At 43.4% G+C, this 10,222-nt stretch overlaps 2 protein-coding genes across 2 annotated transcripts; both read left to right on the forward strand.

The window, feature by feature from the left end:
• Positions 1-560: 560 nt before the first annotated feature.
• On the forward strand, positions 561-3,459 carry LOC11175720 (chorion peroxidase-like). Its single transcript, XM_061648603.1, has 7 exons — positions 561-982; positions 1,062-1,149; positions 1,208-1,540; positions 1,611-2,646; positions 2,712-2,900; positions 2,969-3,158; positions 3,245-3,459. Exons 1-7 carry the CDS (start codon positions 838-840, stop codon positions 3,409-3,411), a joined length of 2,148 nt encoding a protein of 715 aa, XP_061504587.1. The 5' UTR covers positions 561-837; the 3' UTR covers positions 3,412-3,459.
• Positions 3,460-3,873: 414 nt separating this feature from the next.
• LOC3290775 (chorion peroxidase-like) lies at positions 3,874-8,652 on the forward strand. The gene is made up of 7 exons (XM_563016.5): positions 3,874-4,018; positions 6,110-6,197; positions 6,274-6,606; positions 6,676-7,714; positions 7,776-7,964; positions 8,044-8,233; positions 8,295-8,652. The coding sequence occupies exons 1-7, from the start codon at positions 3,928-3,930 to the stop codon at positions 8,459-8,461; spliced, it is 2,097 nt and encodes a 698-aa protein (XP_563016.4). The 5' UTR covers positions 3,874-3,927; the 3' UTR covers positions 8,462-8,652.
• The last annotated feature ends 1,570 nt before the right edge of the window (positions 8,653-10,222 follow it).

The raw sequence follows: 10,222 nt of genomic DNA on the forward strand, positions 1-10,222 counted from the left end.
ACTACCGCTTTGCGGTCTTGGCCTGCCTCAGGAGTGTCCGAAACCGCTCACGGTCTCGGGCCTTCGTCTGCCAGTCTGTTATCCCGGCCTTAATGGCGGACGCCTCCACGTCATCTTGCCACCTCAATTTGGGCCTACCACGCCTCCTCTGTCCTTGTGGACGGCCTAAAAAGACTTTACGGGCTGGGTCGTCCGTTTCCATGCGTACAACATGTTCAGCCCACCGGAGCCTGGCGAGCTTAATACGCTGTACGACAGTGAGGTCGCCGTACATCTCGTATAGCTCGTTATTATATTGTTCTTTTAATTTGTTCTATGCTTCATAGAAAATAAGCTGCACTGCATTCTACGTACATGAATATATCAGAAACTGAAAACTTTTATTTACTTTAACAGTGGTGCTGGTATTACTATACATACAATAAAAATGACCAACTATGTTTAATTATTGCACAACACCAAGCGCAAGTAAAATCTTTGTTCTTTTACACGTGAGTAGCAATGTAACATAAGATTAAATTAATAATCGTTCGTTGTTTTCCTTTCTCCTTTGCAAACAGTGCGTTGGGTTTTGCGCCAGTAGCGTCGATAGCAAAGAACGTTAGACCAAATGTTTGTTTGCGTACGAAAAACCGTTGGAATGCAAACAATAACGTGGTATAGTTGTTGTGTAATTTTGGTTTTTTCCTCTTTGTCTTCCACGGTCAAAATAGTACCTTTTTGGTGCTGATACTGTTGCAGCGCAAACCACCACAGGTTAAAATACGTAACATATACATACAAACATCACGTATGTGTAAGAGACAAATGTAGTTTTTTAGTGGCAGTTTCTTATAAATGGAACCATCGCTAAGGTATGCGTTTAATTGCAGCCCAACAAACGGGAGGATGGTGCATTATTTTTTTAGGCAACGATGGATTGCTTTCCCACTGTGGATCTGTACAGTGCTGCAGTTGCTACGAGTGGTTGAAGTTGAGTGTGGTAAGAAACTGTGAAAGGTGGTGAAACTGTATGCAGCTGTACAACGGTGTATTTCACCTTGATGATTTCATTAAATCAGCCTCTTACCGTCTGGAAGATCAACCGATGACATATGAATCGTACGACATGCAGTGCGGCTATCAAAGCAAATGTTGCAGCGATAATAGGTAATAATACACTGAGAGAAAGGTATGAGAAAAGTGTTTAACAAATTATTATTTCCAGTTGTCCTTCACTGGACGGGCTCGACAGTTTGGAGCGAAAGGCGCGTAGGAAAGCAATATTGGAGCTGCTTAACAACGAAGCCACAGTGAATGATCCTCGTTTTCTGATGGATGGTACGGACTTTGATGTAAGGTTTTTTAACACCATAGCAATCCAACCCTCGGAGCAGCTGGGAGTGCGAGATACGCTAACCACGCAAAAAGTGCTGGAAGTATTGTCCAAACGGAGCAGCCGCTGTCAGATGCGCAACTTGCTCGATGGAAAGTGCTACTCGAACGTAACGCTCTCCTGCTGCAAAGCTGTCGAAGAACCTTGCTGTGATCCGCACTATCCGTAAGTGTTGATAGAGGGTATCATTGTTCGCCCAGTAATGCTTAACGAACCTTTTGAACCTCAAATTTAGCTATCGAAGCTACGATGGAAGCTGCAATAACCTGGACCATCCGCGCTGGGGAATGCGTGGCACCGCTCTGAAACATCCCATCGCGCCGTGCTTCAATGATGTGGTGTCGCAACCGGCCCGCAGTAGGTCGGGTGCTCCATTGCCCCAGAATCGGAAACTTATAGCCGAGCTGGCAGTGATGCTCAAAGAGCGGGAGATTAGCACCACTGCCGAGCTGAACATGTGCTCCGTGTTTTTGAGTGAGTTCTTCACCCTGGACATGATTGGCCGATCGACCAAGCGCACCAAACGGAGGACGGATGGTTTCCGCGGTTGCCGTGCCGATGGTCATGATCGGAGTCCATTCGTAACGCCACTCTCCAATCCACTGCTCGTTTCACCCAACGATCCGTACTACGGGCCTATCGGAGTGCGCTGTCTTAACTTTAGTCCGCAGGAAAGGGCAAACGATCGGTGCGAGCTGAAACATATGGCCGATCGTAATTTGCAGAGCAGCTATTTCGATCTTTCCAATCTGTACACCGAGCAAGCGACGTACGATAAGGACGGTAAGCTGCTGCTGCAGCAGTGTGGAGCGCCCGAGACCATAACGAACCGGAGACCGATGTCGGTGCAGTTTTTCGCCGTTGCCGGTTTGTTTGCAAAGTTGCACAATTACTGCGTGGATCGGGCACCGCTGAAGGGTAGCGGGCCGGTCGAAGAACGGTGCCGTGCGTTTACGATCGGCGTGTATCAGAAGATCATTTACGAGCAGCTGTTACTGGTACTGTTTGGTGAAGAGTTTTACAGTGAGTGCGATTTTAGCTGCGAATACAATCCGGACGAGGAGTGTGCCGTCTCGCAGGTGTACAAGCATGGTCCGGGACGTTTCCAGCATGTGTGGATAGGCGAAACGATGCTTTACAAACCGGCTCGTGGGGAGGCGGAGTGGCGATCGTTTAACGATTTCTTCCACAATTATGAATCGTTCGATTGTTTGGGTGCGCTGGCCGGTTCGCTGGACACGCCGATCAACGTTGGAAATCTCGCCAGTGCGGTAAGTAAAGGAAAAATGGAAGGTTTGCGTCGAAAAGAATGTACTTATCGTTCACCGTTTGACAGAGCGTGGACAAGTTCGTTACGGTGGATGGATATCGTGGCACTAGTCTACCATGCATCGATCTGGCACGTAATCGTGATGCCGGGCTGTGTCCGCTGGTTACCTACAAACACCACGTGGAGCAACTGTTCGGAGAGGAGAGCCGATGTTACAGCACGTTCGAGGATCTGAGCGATATCTTTGCACCAGACGTAAGTGTGCATGAGTGTGTAGGGCGAAATTCTAACTTAAAACTATAATGGATGCATTGTTTGCGCAGGTGATTGAATTCTTCTCCCGGCAGTATGAGCATCCGGACGATATCGATGTACTGTTTGCGAACATGGACCAACGATTCCATCCCGGTGCTAACCTGCCAAAGATGGTCGCTCAATTGACGTGCCTTGAGATGAAGCGTCTAAAGTGCACGGATCGGTTCTTCTACACGTGGAATCCAAATCTAGGCGAAGGTAGTAACACAACATGTTTTACGTTGGCTCAAATGATGGGATTCTTTGTTATTGTGTCTTACGATATCACTTTACAAACTTTTTAGGAGCGCGACAACTTATAGAAGCGATGGACTTTACAGTGCTATTGGCTCTGGTGACCGAAATGGAGGAAGTTCCATTGCAACCGTTTTTCGTCAGCAGCCCGACTGTTGCATCGTGTGATGTGCGAGGCTACATGCAATCATTAGACCATCTTTTCTCCGATCTATAATACAACTGAAAGTTATTAATAAGTAAATCATTTTTTCTTGAATAAGTGAAACGATAAAGAATTAACGGCTACAACATGACTCTAATATAATAAAAAAATGAGACAATTGAAAGAATGTTAAGTAGAATAATGCTATCAGTCGAACAAGAATGGTTCTAAAGTGCTTTGTTTGCTGCAAGAAAGGTTTAGATTTCTGTAGCATTCTTCATGCTCAGCGTATCATGGGCGGGTGCTCGTTTTATCTTGTTGTATATAAAAACAAAGTACACTAAAGCCGGCTACTGTTTGCAAGGGCTACAGCGGCAAGACACAACGTGAAACGGTTACATAGTAGACATTGTGCAACATTCGCACCAAACCGCATGATGGGTAGAATTTTATAAAAGCTTCTAGCTCCGGTGTGGTGCCATTCAGTGTGGTGTGACCGAGCGCGGTGACACAGCCGAGGTGTGTCCAGTGTTGGTGGAGGTGTTTTGGTGAAAACAAAACTGCAATAAAGCAAAGAAGTAACAAAAAATGACATCTTCAAACCGCTTGGCGGTAGTTGTGGTGGTGCTAGAGTGCTACCTTATGCTCTGCGTACAGATTGCTTCAGCGAATCCGTTCGGTACGGTTGTGTATATTTTTTAATCATTTTAACCAAAGTTGTGAAAATCTCCCTATACAAAACGAAGTAAGAGGTGACGCTCACGTTACGCTCACGTTACGCTCATAGGTGACGCTTGCTCACTATAGAAACTATGTGTACGAAAAAGTTACTCACTATAGAACAGTGTTGCTAACCAAATATGGGTGCTTGGATGATTTTTATTTCATAAAGGGGATGCCTTTCCTCGAGGCAACAAGCAATGGTAGATTGATTGAATCATTGAGGTATTCAAATCGAAAGACATCATTGTTTTCTTCTACCAACGTGTTGTATAAAAAATTATCAAATTATTCCCAGTGATTCTAAATAAATCTGTGGTAAAGATTCTACCTCGCTCCATTTTATCTTGCGTAGTAGTATAGTTCAAAACGTTTAAATAAAAAGACTTGCTTCGAACTATTATGCACTTGCTTCGAACCATCATCCAAGTGCAGTCAAATGCTTTCTTGAAAGGATTGCAAAATCGTACGCTATGAACGTTTAACAATTGCAATTTTTCATGCTGGGTACAATGCAATAGTGAAACCATCGGAGCTGCATAACTAGGGCTAAGTAAACAACTTTAAAACATGCATATAACAAGTTTATATTTCCCATGGATCGGGCCTTCATACGCGTAATGGGACAATAATATACACGGAATAAAGACATTCCTGGGTCATGGGGTTTTTTTAATCATGTGCTCAGATGAAGCAACAAAGTTGAATGAAGTTAGTTTAATTGTTTTTATTCGGATTTAGCACTCCTGGATATCCATGGCTGCTTAGTACACAAATAGTCTTGCAGAAGATGGGGCACGGGTCAATAATAAGTGACAGTGAGCCCTGTGGATGGAAGACTCGGATCCATATGCCATATGAACATGTAATAGTAGCTATTCCATAAGTTCAAAATGACTAAATTAAATTTTCGTATGTCCTATATGGTTGTAAAGATGGGCAATGATAGCGGAATAGTCGAACATTTGGTTTGCCATAAAAACCGTTGTCGGCCAAGGCCTTCCTGCGCCACACCGATTATTTTAGTGATTTTTTGATAACCCATAGCATGATAATAGTCAGTCATACTAGAAATTAAACCCATGATTGGAATGTTAAGTCGTACGAGTTGACGACTGTACCACGAGTCCAGCCGATACTCAAACATACTGAAAAAGAAAGTGGACCACGATTGCTAATGTAATGGAAACACTAACATTTGTAAATAAGACAAAAATATGGAAGGGCTATAAACCGGGATAAGAATTGGAAACCTGTGCCAAAATAGTAACACGGTCATAAAAAGTATCAGTAAAAAGACATCAAAAGAGAGCAGACTTGCTTATCTACATGTTTGGATGAAAACATTTAAACGAGCCCTGCAGTCAGTATACACGTCTTAGGTTCTGTTGCGAAACTCTGTAACCGGGCCAAATTAACTAGTAATAATATAAATTTAGCAAACAAAAGCATTTACTTAGCAAATTATGAAAGTTAGACGTAAACCATTCGTTGCGAAACTGCTGTGTTGCGTGTTTGCGATGGCAGATGATGGGGCGTTTGCCGCCGGTGGTGTTTGTTATCCGTTGCTGATGTTTATAAACAAAGCGCACGGGTCTTAAGTTCGAGCGCCAGACGTGCATGGTCAAGTGCAGTGTGCCTTCTACGTGACCTAGCCTGCGATTGAAAGCTAACAACACGACTGTTACTGATTTGACAAACATGAGTGAAAGAAACAGAGTGAGATAAAGATCAAAAGATAAACATAGAAGCTAGCGTTCAACATAAAACTCGTTGGTAATAGTTGACGTGCTAATGTTCTTTCAGAATTTCACAAAGAAAATTATTATAATTGTTTATTGATGCATATACATTCTTTAGCTTTCTTTATTTGTTTATATACTGTGATTACTATAAATGTGTATTTTACCTTTTGCTTGTATTTTTTTTTGTAATCAATTAATATTATTATTCACAAAAATCGAATGATCAAGGCGATGTAGAAATGATCATCCTTTGATCTACCTTATCAAGGAGAATGACTAAATTTATATTCCCTTTCAAATTTCAGACAAATACTACTTCTCTAGCGTTCCAGAATATTACGCTGGGTATGACAGTCAATGTGGTTACGAACCAAAGTGCTACGGTGACCAAAGGTAGGTTATTTGTTTGAAAATTATACTCTTCGAACAGCTACAATTTGCCATAATCTGTGCCAATCTCTCCATCCAGCTGCCCAAACGTTGCACTGTTCAGTGAGTACGAAAAGGAAGCGTTCATCAAAGCGGTCGCCGAGCTGTTGAGCAATGACGAGCGGGCACAAAACGGTAACTATCGCATTGGGGAAAGCGAATTCGACTTTGAGCTTTTCCAAACGAAGGCCATCAAATCGGGCGAGGATCTCGATGTGCGGCGCACGCTGACGACGGATAAGTTTTTGAAGACGCTGGCAAAAAAGTTGAGCAAGTGTGAGCTGAGAAACCTGTTGGACGGGAAGTGTTGCGCGAACAGGACGCTTTCGTGCTGCAATGGCCATGAAAAGATTTCATGTGATCCGTACCATCCGTAAGCATATGGGGTTTTGAATGGCTGAGTGCATGCGCAAACTTTATAACTGAAGCCTACCCTTTTCAGCTATCGGAGCTACGACGGAAGCTGCAATAACCTGGAACATCCGAGCTGGGGAAAGCGTGGAAGTGCACTGAAACATCCGTTCGCTCCGTGCTACAGTGACGTGGTATCGAAGCCGGCTCGCAGTAAGTCGGGTGCTCCGTTACCGCAGAATCGAAAGCTAATGGTTGAGCTGGCCGATTTTCTGAATAACAGGAATTCCAAGACATCCTCTTCACTGAGCATGTTTATGGTGTTTTTCATGGAAGCGATCTCTTCGGATATGATTGGAAGGGCTAACAAACGGGCACACTGTCCGACCCAAGGTTTCCGCGGCTGCCGAGCGGACGGGCAGGATCGTAGTGCTTTCGTGTCGACGCTATCGAATCCCCTCCGCGTATCACCTAACGATCCGTACTACGGGCCTCTCGGAGTGCGCTGTCTTAACTTTAGCCCGCAGGAGAAAGCAAACGATCGGTGCGAGCTGAAGCATATGGCCGAGCGTAACATGGAAAGCAGCTATCTCGACCTGTCGAGCATGTACGGCGAAGTACCGCACTATGATGCGAGTGGGAAGCTCCCCCTGTTCCAATGTGGCGCTACGGGACCGGTCGAACAGTTACACCCGATTGCGGTACAGTTTAAGGCAATCATCGGTCTGTTTGGTCAGCTGCACAACTATTGTGTGGATCGGGTTAGCTCCTGTTCCCAGTCGAAGGGTTCGGTTGAGGAACGGTGCCGTGCACTTACGATCGGCGTGTATCAGAAGTTGATCTACGAGCAGCTGCTACCGCTTCTGTTTGGTGAAGAGTTGTACAATCTGGCTGGCTTTGATTGTGAGTACAACCCGTACGAGGAGAGTGCCATCTCGCAGGTGTACAAGAACGGGCCGGGACGGTTCCCGCACGTGTGGATTACGGAGACGGTAGCGTACAAGTACCAGGGTAGGACTCAATGGCGCCCACTCAATGAATACTTCCACGATCATGAGTTATTCGAATGTACTGCAACGCTGGAGGGAGTACTCGAGACGCCAATCGAAACGAATCGATTGGTTGATGAGGTAAGCGATTGCTGAGTTTGGTGTGGATGTGAAGAGATATTGAAATGTTCCTTCCTTGTAGATTATGCACAAGTTCTACACTACGAATGGCGAACGAGGTAGCTGTCTACCATGCATTGATCTGGCGAGAAATCGTGACTCTGGGCTGTGTCCGTTGGTAACTTACAAACATTTCATTGAACAGATTGCCGGCGAAGAGAGCAAGTGTTATAGCACGTTCGATGATCTGAGAGACATGTTCAGCCCTGAGGTAAGTGGAGAAAAACCGTACGGAATGCTAAAGGGAAATGTGACATCATGGTATTAAATCTTTTTGTTTTTGCTTGCAGTTGGTGAATTTCTTTGCCCATCACTATGAGCATCCAGGTGATATCGATGTGCTGTTTTCGGGCTTAGATCAGCGCGCTTACCCTGGGGCCCACATGCCGAAGCTCGTCTCACAATCAACCTGTTTGGAGTTCAAGCGTCTAAAGTGCACGGATCGGTTCTTCTACAAGTGGAATCCGAATCTTGGCGAAGGTAAGATTGAGTTGCTTTCTTGTGATTCATTGCATTCATTGGTTTTTTATTCTTTTTACAGGGGCTATGCATCTGATCGAGATTCTAGACTTTACTGCACTGCTTGCACTGTTCACCGATGCGGTTGAAGTTCCATTGGAACCCTTCATGGTGGACGGGCCGAAGGTTGGTGCTTCGGATGTAAGACAGTATCTGGAGAGTGTGAATTATTTGTTCTGTGAAGTATAAGAATAGATATAGACATTTCTTTTAAGGAAATTTTAGAAGAGGAACATAAAAAAAGTATTACTTCCGTTTAAAACTCCGGGTGCTGTTATACATGTTCTGAGTATTTCTGAAGTATGAAAGGAAAATCAGATTTTCCGTATAACTATTATGATTGAGAAGAATGTGTATACACATCACAATACAATTGCATTCTTGTATAATAAATAAAGAACGACCAACAACTTTACGGCGAACTACTAGTTTTTGTAGATTTATTTGTTCTATTGTAGAACTTAATCCAATTACTTGGACGCTTTGTAAATAAATTAAAGGTTTGGTTCGGATTCATCAATACCAAAAAACTATGAGCAGCATACCAATTAAATTTCATCTGGTTCGTGCTTTTTGGATATGATGAATTTGTATGCACTCTTTCAACTTAACGGGGTGCATAACCATTCCAATCACTATCTTGCTTTGGCATTCTTCAACTCTGGTGCTTTGGCTTGCTGTTCCGTGTCTCCTCACTGCTCTTTTTTCAAGATGCCCATCATCTCCTGATTGGAATTTGCCTTATCGTCTTCATTATTTAGGCCTAGTTGGGCATTCTGATTATAATTCATTAAGTGTTCGTTATATTTTTTGTTTTACCGACTATCGTAAATTTATTTCGATACTAACTCGTTGTTACTGATATTTTGTTCTCAATGTATATTGATCGATGAATCGGACCAATCATTTAATGTTTAGTTAACCTCTGTGTAGCGGGCCTCGTGCTACAGTCGTCAACTCGTACGACTTAACAACATGCCTGCCATGGGTTCAAACCCTAAATGGACCCTGCCCCCATACGTAGGATTGTCTATCCTGCCATGGGTAAATCAATAAGTCACTGAAAGCCGAGCCCACTAGTGGTCTTGACCGACAACGGTTGTTGTCCCAAAGAAGAAGAAAAAGAAGAAGAAGAAATTTTGTGTTTCTATAAACTTCTGTGTTTCAAGAAATAAATTTGAATTGAATTTTAATATTTGAATTTTAATGCAGTGAATTTTAAACTCTATTGTTTGCACCGCGATACAACTTTCCCTATTACTCCATGTCACATTACTTTTTACATTATTTACGCTGCCTAACCGTACAACCATCGAATTTTAAATCTTATTTAGTAAATTGTAAATTGAAGGAAATTGCACACGGTAAAGTGTTCCGATTGATGTTTCCATTTTCTCATGCTTGCATTGTGGTTTTCGATAATCGTGTAAATATTTCACCGTTGTTCTGTTTTCTGAGCTTTCCTTACTGCGTTGGGACTCAGGCAAAATTGAGCCAACGTTGAATGTTACAAACGGGCTTATGCAACGCGAGAATATAAGCCTTTTGAGGCTCCGGGTTTCGAGGAAATTTGTTTACATTGGATATAGAGTTTTCATGTGATTTAACCAAAGAGGAAAATCGAATTTGTCGATTGGATTTTGCTGAACTACACAAGCACGCTCATACTGGGGGTGTGTGCAAAAATAGCAGCACATTCGTATTCACTGAAAAGTGCTTTGAGCAATGAGTCATGGTTTAACATTCCATCTCTCAGCGTGATGGCAATAAATTAGGATTAGGCTATGATGTATGCGCTTTCTGCCCGGCCAATGAGTGCATTATGCCGTGGCAGGAAAAAGAGAGGAAATGGAACGTTTCCTAAAAACTTTAGCTGGCATAACCAGGCACTACAGCATCTGGCGCATTAATGCAATGATATTGGCACAGGATGATTTACAGATGAGTTCA

This window comes from Anopheles gambiae, chromosome 2 (assembly GCF_943734735.2).
Source record: "Anopheles gambiae chromosome 2, idAnoGambNW_F1_1, whole genome shotgun sequence".
NCBI lineage: Eukaryota > Metazoa > Arthropoda > Insecta > Diptera > Culicidae > Anopheles > Anopheles gambiae.